The sequence below is a fragment of the Lissotriton vulgaris genome, chromosome 6 (genome assembly GCF_964263255.1).
Source record: "Lissotriton vulgaris chromosome 6, aLisVul1.2, whole genome shotgun sequence".
In the NCBI taxonomy this organism is placed as follows: domain Eukaryota; kingdom Metazoa; phylum Chordata; class Amphibia; order Caudata; family Salamandridae; genus Lissotriton; species Lissotriton vulgaris.
The window spans coordinates 316,682,899-316,703,998 of NC_141694.1; the positions used below are offsets into that span (position 1 = coordinate 316,682,899).

General features: G+C 50.3%; 1 protein-coding gene across 1 annotated transcript in view; it reads right to left on the bottom strand.

Annotated features, from left to right (window-relative positions):
• The window catches only part of ATP6V1C2 (ATPase H+ transporting V1 subunit C2), a 290,949-nt gene that overhangs the window by 89,567 nt on the left and 180,282 nt on the right, over nt 1–21,100 (bottom strand). Inside the window, exon 5 of the mRNA XM_086926336.1 lies at nt 14,437–14,531. Within this exon, the coding sequence (XP_086782462.1) occupies nt 14,437–14,531 (95 nt within the window). The remainder of the gene's footprint in view (nt 1–14,436; nt 14,532–21,100) is intronic.

Genomic DNA, 21,100 nt, shown 5'->3' on the forward strand with positions numbered 1-21,100 from the left:
TGTGAGGGTGAGAGGGTGTGTGAGGGTGAGAGGGTGTGTGAGGGTGAGAGTGTGAGGGTGTGTGAAGGTGAGGGTGTGTGAGGGTGAGGGTGTGAGGGTGAGTGAGCGTGAGGGTGTTTGTGAGGGGGTGAGGGTGAGGGGGTGTGAGGGGGTGTGAGGGTGAGGGGGTATGAGGGTGAGAGGGTGTGTGAGGGTGAGAGGGTGTGTGAGGGGTAGGGGGTGTGAGGGTGAGGGAGGGTGAGGGTGTGTGAGAGTGAGGGGGTGTGAGGGTGAGAGGGTGTGAGGGTGAGAGGGCGTGTGAGGGTGAGAGGGTATGTGAGGATGAGTGTGTGAGGGTTAGGGGGTGTGAGGGTGAGGGGGTGTGAGGGTGAGGGGGTGTGAGGGTGATGGGGTGTGAGGGTGAGGGGGTGAGAGAGTGTGTGAGGGTGAGAGGGTGTGTGAGGGTGGGAGAGTGTGAGGGTGAGAGCGAGAGGGGGTGAGAGGGTGAGAGAGGGTGAAGGTGTGAGTATGAGGGGGTGTGAGGGTGAGGGGGTGTGAGGGTGTGAGTGTGTGGTGGTGTGAGGGTGAGTGGGTGTGAGGGTGACAGGTGACGGGGTGTGAGGGTGAGGGGGTGTGAGGGTGAGTGGGTGTGAGGGTGAGGGTGTGTGAGTGTGAGGGGGTGTGAGGGTGAGGGGGTGTGAGGCTGAAGGTGAGAGGGTGGGTGAGGGGGTGTGAGGGTGATGGTGAGGGGGTGTGAGGGTGAGGTGGTGTGAGGGTGAGGTGGTGTGAGGGTGAGGGTGGGTGAGGGTGTGTGAAGGTGAGAGGGTGTGTGAGGGTGAGGTTTTGAGGGTGAGGGGGTGTGAGGGTGCGGGTGAGAGGGCGTGAGGGTGAGAGGGTCTTTGAGGGTGAGAGGGTGTGTGAGGATGAGGGTGTGAGGGTGAGGGGATGTGAGGGTGAGGGGGTGTGAGGGTGAGGGGGTGTGAGGGTGAGGGTGTGTGAGGGTGAGGGGGTGAGAGTGTGTGTGAGGGTGAGAGGGTGTGTGAGTTTGTGAGGGTGTGTGAGTTTGTGAGGGTGTGAGGGTGAGAGGGTGTGAGGGTGTGTGAGGGTGAGAGGGTGTGTGAGGGTGAGAAGGTGAGAGGGTGTGTGAGGGGTAGGGGGTGTGAGGGTGAGGGGGTGTGAGGGTGAGGGTGGGTGAGGGTGAGGGGGTGTGAGGGTGAGAAGGTGTGTGAGAGTGAGGGGGTGAAGGGGTGTGAGGGTGAGAGGGTTTTATTTATTTTCTTATTTATGCATTTTTATATAGCGCGGACTTTACCCGAAGGCGTCAGAGCGCTTCACATTAGGAAGAGAAATGAAACATAATGAGAAACATTACAAAAGAGCAGATTACAAAAGCATACGTTACTTCCATAAGGTAATAGTGACAATTGTGAGCAAACAAAATACATGAGGTAGTAAAAATTGTGAGCAACCAAAAATACATGAGGTAGTAAAGGTAATAGTGACAATTGTGAGCAAACAAAATACTTGAGGTAGTAAAAATTAACCAAAAATACATGAGGTAGTAAAGGTAATAGTGACAATTGTGAGCAAACAAAATACTTGAGGTAGTAAAAATTGTGAGCAACCAAAAATACATGAGGTAGTCAAAAGTGCCAAGAGGAAAAGTGACAAGTGTGCAGTTATAAGAGAAAACAGAGTATAAATTCAGGTATAATACTGCAATAAGTGCTAGGCACAAGAACAAGCGTTACGTAGGCAAGGTGGCACTTGTGCAAGTGTCAAAGGTAAAAACATGTGAGAGGTAGCAACCGTGTGTTACAAGGGCAAAGTGGTGTGTGCATGTTTAAAAGGGCACCAAACACAAGTACATGGAGAATACTGCAAAAAGGCAGACACTCCAACCACAGGAAAACACTGGGAAGGCACTTCCATGGTCATGGAAAGTAGAAAATATCAGTAGTGGGAAGTCTTCCTCCAAATAGCAAGAGGACGTGAATTACTTTTGGAGGTGTCTCTGGAGGAGGAGAACTTTGAGGTCCCTTTTGAAGGCCTGGGAGGAGGCGGTGGTCCGGAGCTGAGGCGGAAACAAGTTCCAGATTCTCACTGGGTTACCTGAAAAGGATTGGGCCATTGTTCTTTCCTTCTTGAAAGTGGGAGGTTGAAGCAGTAGATTCACCGCATTGCGTGAAGGTCTAGAGCCTCCAGAGAGTTTCAGTTTATTCGCCAGGTAGCGGGGAGAGGAGGAGTGCAAGGCTTTGTGGGTGATACAAGCGGTCTTGTAGATAGCTCTAGCCTCGAAGGGAAGCCAGCGGAGGGTGGATAACATCGGTGTGATGTGATCGCTTCTTTTGGCCCCATAAATGAAACGAGCTGCTGAATGGAAGACAGACTTAAGTGGGGACAGGTGAGATTTGGGGAGGCCAGTAAGAAGAGAATTGCAGTAGTCTAGTCTGGAGAGGACCAGCGATTGCACCAGGGTTATAAGGTCCTGCTCCGGGAAGAAGCGACGGATTCCCCAAAGAAGGCGCAGTTGGTAGCGAGCAGATTTTGCAATAGAATTGATGTGGGGGGGTTAGATTGAGTTTTTTGTCTAGAATGACACCCAGGGATTTTGCGCTGTCGACAATGATGGGTTTATTGTTTAGTAGATTCATCTGATCCATCCATGATTGAACCGGGGGAGGAGAGAGTGAGGAGGAGAAGAGAAGGAATTCAGTTTTGGAGGGATTCAGAATCAATTGATGAGATGACATCCAGTTTTGAATGGAGTCAAGAGTAGATCTTAGGATGGAGAGATCATGAGTGGAGGCAACCTTGAGGTAGAGTTGAGTGTCATCTGCATAGAGATGATAGTGAATCCCGGATTTGCTTAGGAGGTTTCCCAGTGGTTCTAAGTAGAGATTGAACAATGTGGGTGCAAGTATAGAGCCTTGGGGAACACCTTGACCCACCGCCACAGGAGAAGAAAGACGGTGTGAGGGTGAGAGGTGTGTGAGGGTGAGAGGGTATGTGAGGATGAGTGTGTGAGGGTTACGGGGTGTGAGGGTGAGGGGGTGTGAGGGTGAGGGTGTGTGAGGGTGATGGGGTGTGAGGGTGAGGGGGTGAGAGAGTGTTTGAGGGTGAGAGGGGGTGGGAGGGTTTGAGGGTGAGAGCGAGAGGGGGTGAGAGGGTGAGAGAGGGTGAGGGTGTGAGTATGAGGGGGTGTGAGGGTGAGGGGGTGTGAGGGTGTGAGGGTGTGGTGGTGGGAGGGTGAGGGGGTGTGAGGGTGACAGGTGACGGGGTGTGAGGGTGAGGGGGTGTGAGGGTGAGTGGGTGTGAGGGTGAGGGTGTGAGGGGGTGTGAGGGTGAGGGGGTGTGTGAGGGTGAGGTTTTGAGGGTGAGGGGGTGTGAGGGTGCGGGTGAGAGGGCGTGAGGGTGAGAGGGTGTGTGAGGGTGAGAGGGTGTGTGAGGATGAGGGTGTGAGGGTGAGGGGGTGTGAGGGTGAGGGTGTGTGAGTGTGAGGGGGTGTGAGGGTGAGGGTGAGGAAACACAACTCGGAACTCTGTTAGTACAACTCGCAGTGAGCCCATCTGCTGAGAGTGGAGCAGCGTCACAACCCCGAGCCTGAAGCGCTACAAGCGGTGTTTGAAGTGCCCTGGATGCCCCTCTGCTAGCAGCCTAGCCTCCTAGTCACATTTCTGCTAATGACCCGCCGTTCACCCTCTGATTACAGCAATATTTATTTGTTGGTCGTGATGCGCCATTCTCTAAACATGGCACCCGGGGCAGCTCTGTCAGTCAGCAAGCGCACTATGGCCCATTTCACATGGTTCGGTTCTTTTGCTTTTTTGTGACGTCATTGCCGGAGACAGAATTAGCCTCCTTTGCTGAACTCGAACGCGAGTTTTTTGGGGGCTGGACGAGCTTGGAGATTTATTTATGGGTTTCAAAAGGACTTCAGAGTTCATGAATAACATCAAGGATACAAACAGATATCTTATCCCTTAGTAGAAAAAAATAAATAGTTCTGACGACGACGTGCATATGCCTACCAAAGTCGTAGTTTTTGATACCAACCTGCTCCAAACTAACAACTTAGTAAACAAGACGTCAGTGGTAGTTGCTTCACCGTGAAATGGATCCAAAAAAAAACAAGCGCTCGCCAGCCTTTTGTCTCTAAGCCCCATCCTTTTCAGACTGGGCGCCCCGACTTCCTGCAGAGGTAAAAGGTTCCTTACCTTCTTTATGGGGCCATCGGGACCCATAAAGAAGATAATAATGTACCTAACATCACTATGAGCCGCCAAAGATATTTAGGGAATCTTTTTAGCGCCAAGACGCCTACGGGTATATGTTGCGCTTAATAAATTGTTAAAAATAAATAAATAAATAAATAAGAAACCTTTTACTGCAGCAGTAAGTCAAGGAACTCAATCTGAAAAGGACGTTGTTAGACGGACCGGGAGGGTCGGCCGAGGACTAGGGGAGAGGTCTCCGGGGAGAGCCGTCTCCAGTGATCGTACAGACGAGTAACTTCCCCCCCACAGACGTACACCACACAAGGATAAGGTTTAACGTTCTTTATAAGTAATCTTTAGGTACGAGAAGATGGTACAAGGAGGTCTGGACTCAGGGGTCCCCTCGATTCTAGTCTCTTGGATGGGACAGGGGGTAGCGGGACAGTCTGGTTACCAATCTGGTAGATGCGATGATATGATGAATAGCTCACAATCCTCGAGCTCGGCGTTCTAGATGGACGGGCCGCGGCAGCGCCAGCAGGTCCCGAGATGATCGTAGGTAGCGACGGTCCGCGGCGGCGCCAGCAGGTCCCGGGGAAGGTGGTAAGGACAACGGTCCGCGGCAGCGCCAGCAGGTCCCGACGAGGATGGAGGATGCGGAAGGTTGCTGCAGCGCCGGCAGGCAGGACAATAGTTCACCAGGCGAGGCTACGGCAGCGCCAGTAGTCCGTCAAGGATGAGTTCTTCTCGGTGTCTCTCGACTCCAGGATACAACTGCCTTCCTGCTCTGGAGCGGCCCCAGTTATAGGTCTGGCGCCCTTTGATGTCCGGACCCTCGCTCTTGGAGGTCGGGAGGTCCGGGATGAGGGAGTCCAGACACCCAGCAGGGGGGTGGAGCCAGCGCCCGGGGAGGCTGGGGGCGATCGGCACCTGGCGGGGGAGAGCCCTTGACACTTCTTTCTCCCATTGACCTGCCAAGTGGTCCGTTCACCTCCTGGGTGGATGGTGGTGCCGGGATGTCGGGGCCTGGCCAGGCCCAGGGTTAGGGTCGAGCTGAGGCCACGCGGCCTCGTGGTGCAGTGTCCAAGATGGCGGCAGGGTCGGGCAATGGAGCTGGTAGTGGCTCGGCCCCATGATACGGAGATGTCCGGGGTCAGGAGTCCCGTAGGAGACGGGGTGCGGGTCGCTTCTGTGGGTAACACCTGGAGGGCCAGGGCTCGGGCCCTGTCATGCGGGGAGGGAGCAAGCCCTTCACGTGGCCTGTCCAACATGCGTCCCCCCCAGCTGAAGGCGGGGAGTGTCACCCATCCTCTTGGGGACTCTCCTCGTCGAGGCGGAAAAAGCGTGACAGGCCATCCGCGTTGGCGTGGTCCTGGCCAGGTCGGTGTTCCACAGTGAAGTCCATCCCCTGCAGGGAGATGGACCATCGCAATAGTTTGGGATTTTCCCCCCGCATCTGCATTAGCCACTGCAGGGGCCGATGATCTGTTTGCACCCGGAAGTGGGTACCGAAGAGATAGGGCCGGAGCTTCTTGAGGGCCCACACTACGGCGAAGGCCTCCCTCTCGATGGTGCTCCAGCGCTGTTCTCGGGCCAGGAGGCGTCTGCTGATGAAGGCCACCGGTTGGTCAAGTCCTTCGGGGTTCAACTGGGAGAGGACCGCCCCGATGCCATGGTCGGAGGCATCCGTTTGTACGATGAATTCCCGGCTGTAGTCGGGGGCCTGGAGCACCGGGGCAGTGCACATGGCGGCCTTCAGTTTCTCGAAGGCCGCTTGACAGTCGGGGGTCCAGTTGACCATCTTCGGGTGGTTTTTGGATGTGAGTTCCGTGAGGGGCCCCACAATGCTGCCATAGTCCCTCACAAATCGCCGGTAGTAGCCGGTGAGCCCCAAGAAGGCTCGGACCTCTGTTTGCGTGACTGGAGGCTGCCAGGACTGGATGGCAGCGACCTTGAGTTGAAGGGGGGCCACCAGACCGCTTCCCACTTGGTGTCCGAGATAGGTTACGGACCCCTGACCAATTTGGCACTTGCTGGCCTTGATGGTGAGGCCGGCCCGGTGGAGGGCCTGCAGGACCTCTCGGAGGTGGTGGAGGTGGTCGGTCCAGTGGCGGCTGTACACAGCGATATCGTCCAGGTAGGCGGCGCTGAACTCCTCGAGTCCCGCCAATACCTTGTTCACCAGCCGCTGAAAAGTAGCTGGAGCGTTCTTCATGCCAAAGGGCATGACCTTGAAGTGGTAGTGGCCATCGGGGGTGGAAAAGGCGGATCGTTCCTGAGCCCGGGGTGTGAGACCGATCTGCCAGTAGCCCGCTGTCAGGTCAAAGATGCTGAGATAGCGGGCAGCCCCCATGCGGTCGATCAGTTCATCTGCTCGGGGGATGGGATGAGCGTCGGTTCTGGTGACAGCGTTCAGGCCCCGATAGTCGACGCAGAATCGGAGCTCAGGAGTGGTGCCGGGGGCGGTAGCTTTGGGGACCAGTACGACTGGGCTGGCCCAGGGGCTGTCCGAGGGCTCGATGACCCCGAGCGTGAGCATCTTTGACACCTCCTCTTGGATGCAGGCCCGTACCCTATCTGGTACGCGGTACGCCCGATGTCTGATAGGGGGACTGTCCCCAGTGTCCACGTCGTGCAAGCACCAGGGGGTGACCCCGGGGGTGAGGGAAAACAGGGTCGCAAATTGCAGCAGGAGGTCCCGGCAGTCTTGGTGCTGTTCCGGGGTGAGGGCATCGGAGAGCCGAACCCCGTCTACGGAACCATCTTTCTCACGGGTCTTTAGAAGATCAGGGAGAGGTTCGGAGTCTTCTTCCGCTCCACTGTCTGTAGCCATCAGGAGGCTGAGCTCCGAACGCACAAAGTGGGGTTTGAGTCTGTTGGCGTGGAGGACCCGGAGGGGGTTTCGGGGAGATTCCATATCGATGAGATAGGTGACGGGGCTCTTGCGCTCGACCACTTTGAAGGGCCCTGTCCACTTGTCCTGCAAGGCACATGGTTCGGTGGGGGACATCACCCATACTTGTTGGCCAGGTTCGAATTCGATGGAGGAGGCATTTTGATCGTACCATTTCTTCATGTCCTCCTGACTGGCCTCAAGATTCGCTTTGGCTATCTCTCTGAACCGCCGGGTCTGATTGCGTAGGGTCAGGAGGTACTTGAAGACGTCTGGAGGGGACTTCAGGGGGGCCATCTCCCAACCTTCTTTGACCAGGCTGAGGGGCCCTCGAACAGGGTGTCCGTACAAGAGTTCGAAAGGGCTGAAGCTGAGGGACTTCTGGGGGACTTCTCGATAGGCGAAGAGGAGGCACGGAAGCAGCACATCCCACTGGCGATGGAGGGGCTCTTCCAACCCCCCGATCATTCCTTTGAGCGTGCGGTTGAACCGCTCGACTAGTCCGTTTCCTTGAGGGTGATAGGGGGTCGTGAATCAGTAGGTGACCCCGCACTGTTGCCAGAGGGATTTCATATATTTTGAAATAAAGTTTGTGCCTCTGTCGCTGACGACTTCTCGGGGGAAGCCCACCCGGGAGAAGATTCCCATTAAGGCCCGGCCGACCACCGGGGCTGTTACAGTTCGTAGGGGAACAGCCTCGGGGTAGCGGGTGGCGTGGTCCACCAGTACCAGGATGAACCGATGTCCTTGTGCTGTTCGGGGGTCCAGGGGCCCCACAATGTCTATTCCCACCCTCTCGAACGGGGTGGTGACAACTGGGAAGGGTTGCAGAGGTGCTTTGAGTTTGCGGCCGCTCTTTCCGCTGGCCTGGCACGTGGGGCAGGATCGGCAGTGGTTGAGGACGTCGTTTCTCATCTTTGGCCAGAAAAAGTGGGTCACCAGGCGACTGTAGGTTTTGTCCTGTCCCAGGTGTCCAGCCAGAGGGACATCGTGGGCCAAATTTAACAAGAAGTCTCTAAAACGGAGGGGCACCACCAACACTCGACTGGCCCCTAACTCCGCGATTCTCTGTTCACTATACAACAGGTCGTTGTCCCAATAGATCCAATGGGCTCCGGTGGTGTCCCCTGCGCTCTGGGCGAGGGCTTGCTGGCGGAGTCCCTCGAGGGCGGGACAGGTCTTCTGCTCTTGACGGAACTGCTCCTGGGTGGGCCCCCCTTCTTGACGCCACTGAGCCAGATCGGGGAGGTCCTGGAGCTGAGCGGGCCCTTCGGGGGTCTGCTCTGGGGGGTTGGTATGGTCGGTGTCCTCCACTGGAGCGATCGGAGGAGGAGGTGCTGGCCATTCGGGTTCTTCAGGTCGGGGGATGGCCCGGGCGGCCATGGACCGGGTGGTTACGCACGCCCAGTCCGGGAGGCCCAACATCCCCAGGTGCTCTCTTCTTTCCACGGCGGCCCACTGGGAACTCTCAAGATCGTTCCCCAGGAGACAGTCCACGGGGGCATCATCTCGGACCGTTACCTTCAACATGCCGGAGACTCCTCCCCATTCGAAGGGGGCGCAGGCCATCCGACACAGACTCTCGGAATTGTCGGCTCAACGGACGGGGCAGAGGATGTTCGGCAGGATCTGTTCCGGGGTCACCAGGTGACAGCGGACAGCCGTCACACTGGCCCCCGTGTCACGTAGTGCTTCGGCCCTGCGCCCATTAATGTTCACCCATTGACTATATTTTCTGGTGTTGGCGGGTAGGGGAGCCCGCGGGATCATGTCTCTTCCCCCTAGGCATGCTAGAACCATGGCGGCCGGTTCCCACTCTTGTTGTTCTTGTTCGCATTCTTCCTGTTCTTCGGAGATTTGCTCTCCCCCCAGGGCGGCGGCAGCTACCTGGCGGGGCCTCGGAGTCTGGTTCTGTGGACAGTTCGGGTCATTGGCGTAGTGACCGACTCGCTGGCATCGATGACAGGTGACATTGGCTCGGAACCCCGGGCGCATCGGGGGGTTGCCCCGGTTGGCCGGGGGCTGGGTGCTGGCAGCGGGAGCGGCCGGGACGGTGTCTCTTCCTCGTCCCTGGCCTCCTCCCCCTCCTCGGGGACGGTGCTGACCTTGGTTGTTCCTGTTCTGTTCGTGCGGCCCATTCCGGCCTACTCGGGTGCTCTCCCATCGGTCAGCCTCGGCGGCGAGCTGTCGTGGGTCAGTCAATTTACTGTCGAGGAGGTGCTGCCTGAGCTCGACGAAGCAGTTGTTGGAGAGGTGCTCCCACACCATGAGATTAAAAAGTTGCTCGTAGGTTGTTACATGGCTCCCCTTGATCCAACCCTCGAAGGCTCGGCTAAAATAGTTTACATATTCTACCCATGTTGTACCCGGGATCCGGGTGCAGTCTCGGAACCTCTGGCGGTACATTTCGGGTGTGAGCCCATATCGGGTGAGGAGGGCAGCCTTCATGTGGTCATAGGAGGTCATCAGATGGTCTGGGAGCTGTAGCAGGGCATCGCGGCCTTCATTGACGAACCTCCCCCATAGGCCGGCTCCCCAGTCGCTTCGGTCGATCCTGTGGGAGGTCATGGCGATCTCGTAGGCCTTAAACCACTGTTGTATGTCGTCATCTCGGAAATACTCTCGGACGACATCCTTGGGGATGTGGACCTTTTTTTCTGTTGCTCCTGGGGTGCGCGGTTGCTCGGGCACCCCCAGTTATTTGTTTTGCTTTCGTAGGTCTAATTCTGCCAGTTTGCGCTCGTGTTCGTACGCTAATCTCTTTTCTTCGAGCTCTCTCTGCCTCTGTTTTTCTTCCCGTTCTTCTCGGAGCCGCAGATGTTCTAGGTTCAGTTTTTGTTCGGCTAACTTTAGTTCACCGTCCATTTTGAGCCGTGCCATTTCTAACTCATGTAGTCTGCTTCTTTCTCTCTCTTGGACCTCCTCCTGCGAGATACCTGTTCTTCGCTCCTCGGGAGCTGTGGTGTTCTTCTCTGATGCTGCAATGTTTTGGTCCGGGGGTGTGGCGGCCCCGGTTTCGGCCAAGACTCAATAGCGTGCTTGAAATCGTCTTTAGTGTTCAGACCGGTGGTAGCAATGCCTAGTTCAATGCAGAATTGTTTCAACTCACGATGGTTGTACTCCTCCAATTTCTCCATCTGGAATTTCTCGGTGGATCCGCTCTCTTTGGTTGTCATTGTGGTTTAGTTGTGGGGTGAGCTACTTTCTGTACGATTACGCGTAGATTCGGATCGCGCCGCTGGCCACCAATGTTAGACGGACCGGGAGGGTCGGCCGAGGACTAGGGGAGAGGTCTCCGGGGAGAGCCGTCTCCAGTGATCGTACAGACGAGTAACTTCCCCCCCACAGACGTACACCACACAAGGATAAGGTTTAACGTTCTTTATAAGTAATCTTTAGGTACGAGAAGATGGTACAAGGAGGTCTGGACTCAGGGGTCCCCTCGATTCTAGTCTCTTGGATGGGACAGGGGGTAGCGGGACAGTCTGGTTACCAATCTGGTAGATGCGATGATATGATGAATAGCTCACAATCCTCGAGCTCGGCGTTCTAGATGGACGGTCCGCGGCGGCGCCAGCAGGTCCCGGGGAAGGTGGTAAGGACAACGGTCCGCGGCAGCGCCAGCAGGTCCCGACGAGGATGGAGGATGCGGAAGGTTGCGGCAGCGCCGGCAGGCAGGACAATAGTTCACCAGGCGAGGCTACGGCAGCGCCAGTAGTCCGTCAAGGATGAGTTCTTCTCGGTGTCTCTCGACTCCAGGATACAACTGCCTTCCTGCTCTGGAGCGGCCCCAGTTATAGGTCTGGCGCCCTTTGATGTCCGGACCCTCGCTCTTGGAGGTCGGGAGGTCCGGGATGAGGGAGTCCAGACACCCAGCAGGGGGGTGGAGCCAGCGCCCGGGGAGGCTGGGGGCGATCGGCACCTGGCGGGGGAGAGCCCTTGACACTTCTTTCTCCCATTGACCTGCCAAGTGGTCCGTTCACCTCCTGGGTGGATGGTGGTGCCGGGATGTCGGGGCCTGGCCAGGCCCAGGGTTAGGGTCGAGCTGAGGCCACACGGCCTCGTGGTGCAGTGTCCAAGATGGCGGCAGGGTCGGGCAATGGAGCTGGTAGTGGCTCGGCCCCATGATACGGAGATGTCCGGGGTCAGGAGTCCCGTAGGAGACGGGGTGCGGGTCGCTTCTGTGGGTAACACCTGGAGGGCCAGGGCTCGGGCCCTGTCATGCGGGGAGGGAGCAAGCCCTTCACGTGGCCTGTCCAACAGACGGGGTTTAGAGAGAAAGAAGAACGTCACTAGGACCTCTTCTCCAATGGCTGCCCACCGTTAAGGAGGCCAGCGAATGGAGAAGAGGGGTGGGGCTTAACCTCGCTAGGGATGTTCTCCCTATCTCATTAAATCTCGCCAGCGAGACTGCGCATGTGTGCGCAGCCATCGCAGGCTGAGACCTAAAAACGTAAAAGGGGGAAAGAAGGAAGAAAAGGGCAGAAAAACAGTGAGAAGGGGAGAAAGCATGGATGAAAACTAACCCGCAAAACTGAGCTACATAGGCAAGGAGTGTCTGGTAGGGTATCAAAGAGGCATCAGGTGGAATCAAGGATATGCAGCCTTGGTATTCAACACCCCAATCTTCAATACTGAAGGGTGTGGGCTTCTGTAGCAAAACGTCGGTTCCAGCAAATTAAGCACCGAATGAAACAGCAGTGATGGCAAGAGAAAGGTAATTGGGTCTTGGTTCCAGTAAAGACAATTCTTGACAGAGTGTTGATATCTCGTTAAAAATGTGGTTAGTGGCCATTTACATTTTGAGTGGAATCAGTGCAACAGGAATAAAACACAGAGAAAAGCACTGATGTGAAGCTGTAACTGGGCACATGTCACACCAGAAGCACATAGAGAGGACACGTATGCCACAAGAGTTAATCAAGTATTGATGTTACAAATGATGTGTTACTTGGGTTGGTTAGTTTCAAGGGAATGTCATTCCTGAGTAGAGCTCACAAAGTGATCATCTTTCTTTCAAGTGTTATTTATAAAAGCTGGATAAACTAAAAGCACCCTTACCTTTGATAAAGATTCCGTAATGGTCTTCAGAGGCTGCTTTATTGGGTATTTTGCCATGTGAGGGGGTGAGAGTGTGTGTGAGGGTGAGAGGGTGTGTGAATTTGTGAGGGTGTAAGGGTGAGAGAGCGTGAGGGTGAGCTGGTGAGAGGGTGTGTGAGGGTGAGAGGGTGTGTGAGGGTGAGAGGGTGAGAGGGTGTGTGAGGGTGAGAGGGTGTGTGAGGGTGAGAGGGAGGGTGAGAGGGTGTGTGAGGGTGAGGGGTTGAGGGTGTGAGGGTGAGGTGGTGAGAGGGGGTGAGAGGGTGAGAGGAGGTGAGAGGGTGAGAGGGTGAGATGGTGATGGTGGTGGTGGTCACCCACTTACCGTGCATGTCCGCAGCATCCGTTCCTTCATCTCATGGGCGTGCAGCCGCACACAGGACTGTCGGTTCAGCAGACAAGGGGGCACAGAAGACGGGGGTTTTGTTTCACTGGTAAATGAGGCAAGGGTTAAAAGGATTATGGCCTCAGTTCGTCTGGGCGGGGGACTGGGGGTAGGGATATAATTATGGCACCGGGTGGATTAGGCGGGGCGCACTAGGCATCACTGAGGAAACACAACTCGGAACTCTGTTAGTACAACTCGCAGTGTGCCCATCTGCTGAGAGTGGAGCAGCGTCACAACCCCGAGCCTGAAGCGCTACAAGCGGTGTTTGCAGTGCCCTGGGTGCCCCTCTGCTAGCAGCCTAGCCTCCTAGTCACATTTCTGCTAATGACCAGCCGTTCACCCTCTGATTACAGCAATATTTATTTGTTGGTCGTGATGCGCCATTCTCTAAACATGGCACCCGGGGCAGCTCTGTCAGTCAGCAAGCGCACTATGGCCCATTTCACATGGTTCGTTCCTTTTGCTTTTTTGTGACGTCATTGCCGGAGACAGAATTAGCCTCCTTTGCTGAACTCGAACGCGAGTTTTTTGGGGGCTGGACGAGCTTGGAGATTTATTTATGGGTTTCAAAAGGACTTCAGAGTTCATGAATAACATCAAGGATACAAACAGATATCTTATCCCTTAGTAGAAAAAAATAAATAGTTCTGACGACGACGTGCATATGCCTACCAAAGTCGTAGTTTTTGATACCAAACCTGCTCCAAACTAACAACTTAGTAAACAAGACGTCTTTGGTAGTTGCTTCACCGTGAAATGGATCCAAAAAAAACAAGCGCTCGCCAGCCTTTTGTCTCTAAGCCCCATCCTTTTCAGACTGGGCGCCCCGACTTCCTGCAGAGGTAAAAGGTTCCTTACCTTCTTTATGGGGCCATTGGGACCCATAAAGAAGATAATAATGTACCTAGCATCACTATGAGCCGCCAAAGATATTTAGGGAATCTTTTTAGCGCCAAGACGCCTACGGGTATATGTTGCGCTTAATAAATTGTTAAAAATAAATAAATAAATAAATAAGAAACCTTTTACTGCAGCAGTAAGTCAAGGAACTCAATCTGAAAAGGACGGGGTTTAGAGAGAAAGAAGAACGTCACTAGGACCTCTTCTCCAATGGCTGGCCACCGTTAAGGAGGCCAGCCAATGGAGAAGAGGGGTGGGGCTTAACCTCGCTAGGGATGTTCTCCCTATCTCATTAAATCTCGCCAGCGAGACTGCGCATGTGTGCGCAGCCATCGCAGGCTGAGACCTAAAAACGTAAAAGGGGGAAAGAAGGAAGAAAAAGGCAGAAAAACAGTGAGAAGGGGAGAAAGCATGGATGAAAAATAACCCGCAAAACTGAGCTAGATAGGCAAGGAGTGTCTGGTAGGGTATCAAAGAGGCATCAGGTGGAATCAAGGATATGCAGCCTTGGTATTCAACACCCCAATCTTCAATACTGAAGGGTGCGGGCTTCTGTAGCAAAACGTCGGTTCCAGCAAATTAAGCACCGAATGAAACAGCAGTGATGGCAAGAGAAAGGTAATTGGGTCTTGGTTCCAGTAAAGACAATTCTTGACAGAGTGTTGATATCTCGTTAAAAATGTGGTTAGTGGCCATTTACATTTTGAGTGGAATTAGTGCAACAGGAATAAAACACAGAGAAAAGCACTGATGTGAAGCTGTAACTGGGCACATGTCACACCAGAAGCACAAAGAGAGGACACGTATGCCACAAGAGTTAATCAAGTATTGATGTTACAAATGATGTGTTACTTGGGTTGGTTAGTTTCAAGGGAAGGTCATTCCTGAGTAGAGCTCACAAAGTGATCATCTTTCTTTCAAGTGTTATTTATAAAAGCTGGATAAACTAAAAGCACCCTTACCTTTGATAAAGATTCCGTAATGGTCTTCAGAGGCTGCTTTATTGGGTATTTTGCCATGTCCCACTCAAATCGAGTCAGGTAGGTAATGAGGTCCACTATAAAATCAATAAATATGTTATGCCATATTTATTTCCTATGTCTCAGACCTGCTCCCTGATCAAAATAAACACTCTGCACTGAGCAAATAGCACAAGCTTACTTCATTAACAAACATCATCGCAGTAACACTTCATGCCACTCCACATGTCTTAGCACCAACAAGATATAAATATTTCATGTTATATAATCTACATCATGATGAATGTGCATACAAGAAACGAAAAGGAAATCATAACAGACAGGATTCGGGTAGATTGAAGGGTAGTATGATGCAGGGGTGAATGACAGAAGCAAGAAGGGGGCCAAATGAGAGTCTTAAAGTCTATTCAGAATTAGGTGAAGGGGCCCAGGAGTCCTGGAAAAAGAAAGGAGACCTGGTCATCATGCCTCTTCCATGCCTGAAGTATTCTCTCTCCATCCTTTTAATTTCCCCACTTATCCGGGACCTGAAAGGTGATCCTCAGCATGCTGTGTGCATAGTCTAGCGTCTTCTCATATACTGACAGTCTGACAGGTTTTATATAGACTATTGCAAATAGCTAATCCTCCTGGTCTTTTCTTTCACCTCGGAGATGCCCCTTCCTAACTCATCCTTTCCAGAGTAAGGGTATGTTAAATGGTAGGTAAGTGGGGTGGGTAATAGGTGGCTTCCTCCCCATCCTCTAGTAAAATATTGACTAGACGGATAAATCGTGTTCTCCCACTTTTGATCCATTCTGAACAGAATGCCTTCCTACTAGAGAAAAAATAATCTCAGAACATTAGAAGATTATATAAAATTAAGGAGGCGGCCCATCATCATAACCGGACGCAACTTCTCTTGTTCTTGACCTGGAGAAGGCATTTAATACACTTGCATAGGACTACCTCTTTAAAATACCAACTAAATTCAGGTTTGGAAATTGTACTGCCTGATACAGTTGCTTTGCTCTACACTGATGCTGTGGGTTTTGTCTGACCGGGGAAGCTCACCACTGCCCTCTAAAAGTAGCAAGGTCACAAGCCAGGGTTGCCACATTTTTTCGCTACTCTTCATAGTAACCATGGAACCATTGGCTATTTGGTTGAGGTTCACTACCAGAGAGAACCCATGTGATTTCACTTCATAATAACGAAGCCCTACTTTTTTTTAAAAGACTTTAAAAAGGATCATTCCTGAATAGCCAAGACTCTTTGTGAGTTCGGAGCAGCCTCTGGTGTCTGTGTCAACTGGACAAAGTTTTGCCTATTCCTCCTATGCCCAGATGTACCCTCTAACTGTGTTGACCTGGGAGGGCTGGTCCTATTAGATGAAAAAGTGCTGCTTTCCACTATATGGACAATCGCCTATATAACTGTGAGCAACACCTACTAGAGCCTAGGGAAGCTACTAAAGTGAGCTAGATCAGGGCTCAGGTAGACCTTTGGAGGACACTGGTGCGCATTGCCTTATCTAAACAAGCGATGCTACCATGTCTCCTTCATAGGTTTGCTAATATCTCAGTTTTCCTCACCTGAATGTTTTCCGAGGACTCAACACACTTCTGGTAGATCTCATCTGGCACAGTGGTTGCCATTGGGTTGCCATGGCCAAGCTGCACCCACATGCACCCATATTTGAGCATTATTATTTGATGGTTATCGGGCCTTTCACTGGAATAAACCGGTATAGTCGACTACCCCATGAGCCTAGTAGAAATATGTCAGTGCTCCGACAATCAAAACTAGGTGTAGGCTTCCTCGATTGGTATTATATGTGGCACAGCTTGCCTTCCCTGCAGCCTGTTGATCACTAAACATGTGACTTCCAATGATCCTAATATACTAGTGCTCGGCCTCCCCAGACACCAAGGTTACTTTGAGATGAAGGACCAGTGCCACTGGTAGAAGATTGTGTATCTGGAGGTGAGCAACCCAATATACCCTTGCGGGCTTGGGCAGAACGATAAACAATAAATTGGGCCAGCAAGGGATTTTTTTAATGTTTTGAGACTAGGGACCAGTAAGTGCGGAACTCAATTAAATTGTAAACACACACTGTTCTTTGTTTGTGACTGGAAAAATCAATGAACGCTATCTATCTAAAATGTTACCACACTAACATTCTATAACAAATAGCAATAACACAAAAACCAGGTTGTTGTGATCGTAAATATTTCTTTATATTTTAATTTTCAAAAGGAGAATTAATCACTTGTGCATAATTACGGGTACAGAAAGAATGCAGAAAAGATATACTTAAACAATGTTGTTCAAAAACATGGTATATCGGAAAAAAGGTCTAAACTGCTGTTGAATGTTAACTTTGACTCCAAACAAAAGTGATATGTAAGTCAATAATGTTGTATAAAACTATAGCAGAATTAGGACAATGTTGTCGACGTTTCGGTCTTTCTTTTGAATTCACAAGACCATCTTCAGGACAGAAGTTTAAAAAGCATTGGATCGAAGACCCTTTGTAGCCTGGATGAAAAATTGCTATTTTGTTGAGCCAAAGAAGCTGTGTCACAGACGGTAACAATCGACCATTCAGAGTGACCTTGCTGTCAAACAAGTTCAGTTCTTCTAATGTTTATAACACAGTAGGTGTTGACTTGGAGATTCAGGTCTGTATTTTTCAAATTTTGAGGTAAAAGGAAAATCGGCACAGCATGAGTCTTGTGGCTCGAAAAAACGCTTCTCTCGGTCAGCAGTGAAGGCGTCTCCTTACCGGAACAGCTGTGACATAGCTTCTGAAGATGGTCTTGTGAATTCAAAAGAAAGACCGAAACGTCGACAACATTGTCTTAATTCTGCTATAGTTTTATACAACATTATTGACTTACATATCACTTTTGTTTGGAGTCAAAGTTAACATTCAACAGCAGTTTAGACCTTTTTTCCGATATACCATGTTTTTGAACAACATTGTTTAAGTATATCTTTTCTGCATTCTTTCTGTACCCGTAATTATGCACAAGTGATTAATTCTCCTTTTGAAAATTAAAATATAAAGAAATATTTACGATCACAACAACCTGGTTTTTGTGTTATTGCTATTTGTTATAGAATGTTAGTGTGGTAACATTTTAGATAGATAGCGTTCATTGATTTTTCCAGTCACAAACAAAGAACAGTGTGTGTTTACAATTTAATTGAGTTCCGCACTTACTGGTAGAAGATTGGCATTGTGACCGTGAGTGACTTGTTTCAGGACTATCGGTTGCTACCCTTCCACTTGCTTAGGTATCAGTTTACATTGATTACGGGACAAGTCCTCACACATGACACAGGAACGCCAACAGCAACATCTATTGCACGTCCCCTTTGCCACGGAGGACTGCGGAAGAAAGGGCATATTTAGAAGGTGGCATTAAGCCATTCAAAGTGGCTTAGCACCATCTTGTAAATAAGGAAAATGGTGATGCGCCACTGGAGCGTAAAAAAGAGTGACACTCCAGTGGTGCAGAGGGCTTGTAAATATGCCCCTATGTTGCTGGAACCACAGGAGGGAAGTGCATGCAACTTCCCACAGGCTCACTACAGGCCAGGACCATTGGGTCAAGACTTTCCTGTTTTTACTTCTGAGAGTTACCTCTAATTAGTACACTAGAATGGTGAGAATACCCTTGAAGACAATGAAGTTTCCATAACGGCTGGTGTAAGACTTCTGCTTCAATATTCCAATGTTTGACTTTCAGTTTTTTTACTGTTTAATTTATAACACTGAACTCCCTGTAGGTGGAATGTTCGAATAGCCTTTAGCCCTTCTGCTTCACCCTTTTTATAGCCCAGGGCTGAAACTCCAGTTCAGGGCCTTTAACAACCATCATTGCCCTCAGCAGCAGGCTATAATGCTGAATTATAATGAACATGATAACTTTGCCTCACGATCTCACCTCGAAACATGGCAAAATCTACATGAACAGCATTTGGATGATGTGGAAAGGGGCTTTAAAACTATACTAAGGCTAAACATTGAGAAAGCAAATTACTCCACTGCATATCACACTGTAACTGGCTGATTAAGGCATTAGGGAAATCTACTTCTTCCAATTAATTTCCTAAATATTGTGAAAACTCGTTTTACCACATACCTTGATGCATACAATACGTTGTTACAGCCTTGAATTTCCTTGGAGAATTTTGGGAAGAGTGGTTTGGTCAGACTGAACCTATTAACTCCCTATTACTCTTCAGAGGGGGAGAAAGTGAGTATCAATAAACTGTGAAATAGTAACTGTGGTATTACTTGCCAATAGCCAATGCATTATAATCACCCATGGAAATAATGCTTGGCAAACTGAATGTACAGGAGTGGAAACGGTGTGTGCTCATTACATGGAGTGATGGAGTAATCCGAGCCCAAGGCATGTATCACATATCACTCACTAAGATAACTTTTCCATGCACTGGGAACACTAAACAGTCATCACCTCTCAAGTGCGTGTACTTTTGTGCAAAACTTCCTGTTCATCCCGTGACTTCTTCTGTATCAGCTGAGAGTTAGTAATAAACCGTTGTTTAATTGCCACATTTTCCAGAGCCTAGAGTGAGCGCGCGCAGGTGCGCGGGGCAGGCTGCGTAGGCGCGGCTCGCGGCGTGGCGCGTGAGTCAGCGTCAGCTGGGTCGCTGCCTCTTTCCATCTCACGGAGCAGAGCCTGTAATGGATCTCCGCCACAGTTATGCAAGGAAACTCCTGCACTCTTTCTCTTTTGACGACGAGGTCACACAGACCAAGCGGGTCTCGTGTTGCACAACATCAATTATGATTCGTTGTTTGGGTTCCGCTTACTGTTTCCGGTTGTTAGGCACATCATTAACTGAAGGGTTTACTGATACGGATGGAAGGTAAAACAAATCAGATTTATCAAAGGTATTTAGTTGTTGCATTCGTGACAGTAATTCTGAGGAGGTGCTATAAACATCAATATTCTCACGCGTGTCTGTGTTAGCACAGGTTGAAAGTTGTAGCCATATTTTGAACAACGTGTGTCTGAACCAATTGAAGTGTGCAAAGATGCGTATATTACATGTTTCATACGTTGGGCCCCCACTGTGAACTTGCGGGAATTTGATATAGGAATTCATTATTCCAGCTAGTACCCCTGCACCAAATTCCGGCAATTGTATTTGTCCACAACATGCAGAATAACCGAACAAACCCGGGATTACCGGGTCCTTTTATTGTAGTTTTCACTACTTCCGGGCACAAATTCTCTGGTAGGTAGATAATTTTGAGTAGTCTAAAGATCTAGACAGGCCAAGTCAGGATAAATAGCAGCTCTTTTTTTTTTTTAACACAATCTCAGTTTACAGCATATGTATTAACTCGGCAACACTATAGAATAGAACATTAACTGCAGACAGCACAGTTCAGAATAGCAGAGTGACTGTCTGTTTTTCTGAGCTGTATTATGTGCAGTTTATGTTATAATTCGCTGTGTTACTTCAGTTAGCATATGCACTGTTAAACTGCATGATTTGGTAACAAATAGATGTACAGTCCATTCTCATCCTGTATGCAGGTGCACATTGTTTAATACTCGGCCTACCTGTTAATGCACAGTTGAGGGCACTATTCCTAACAGAGAATATACTTGCACTAATTTAAGTGAGTACTTTTCAATCCAGTAAATTCTTTATATCACAGTGCTCAGGAACATTTGTATCGTACATTATAATCTCAGATGTGTTTTTTTAATTATTTTTGAAGCATTCATCATTTCACCTAATTCTTAAGAACTGCTTTCAAATGGTGCAAAATGTTTTGCTACATTATCAGCCAGGAACAAAGTTTAAGATGTGTACTAACTGAAAAAAACACAAGGCGTGCTACTATGATACTCATATAAGATGGATAATGTACACAGAAACGAGGGGCGCATGGTCACGTCTAGTGTTACCAAGTTAATACAGTTGTAAATAATGGAATTTCATGAATAATGGGCCCATTCTGCACGTGTGCGTGAGTAGAATATGTTCATGACACAATATTCTGTCATTGTAGTCGATGGACAGGCAAACGAGCGGGAAAAAAGGCCTCCTCTAAGATAAGGAAAATCATTTAGTGCTCCTTTAACTCATTCCCAGTGCAAATAAGAGGGGGACATAAAATGGTGCAGAAGAGCAGGAGGCAAATAAACCTTCCTGCCTGAGATTAAAATAAACTCAGGTGCCTGCCAACCACACCCATATCTGGAGTGCATTTGGGCAGCACTAATGTGGGCGACTAGACCCTTGTATTCCTTGTATTCCTAGTATATTGCTTTATAAACTTTTAGAAGAGAACATTTTTGAGCTCCAAAAAACAATCGAGGAAGTGCAGAGGCAACAGTGATAGAATCACCCTCCTAAACTTTGTAGATAACCAAAAGGATTCTATCGATGTGAAAAAGTGAATATTTTATTCGTTTTCGCTATAAGGTGAAGACTTAGGGCCTTATTTATGAAGGACTTGCGCCACCGGTGCGTCACTTTTAACATGGGAAAAAGTGACGCACTGGTGGCGCAAGTCCTTCATAAATAAGGCCCTTAGTGTCTAAGGGTTGTGAGATAAGCTCTCTTTACGGGTGGCAAAAAGAGAGCACTATGTGCTTTTAAAATA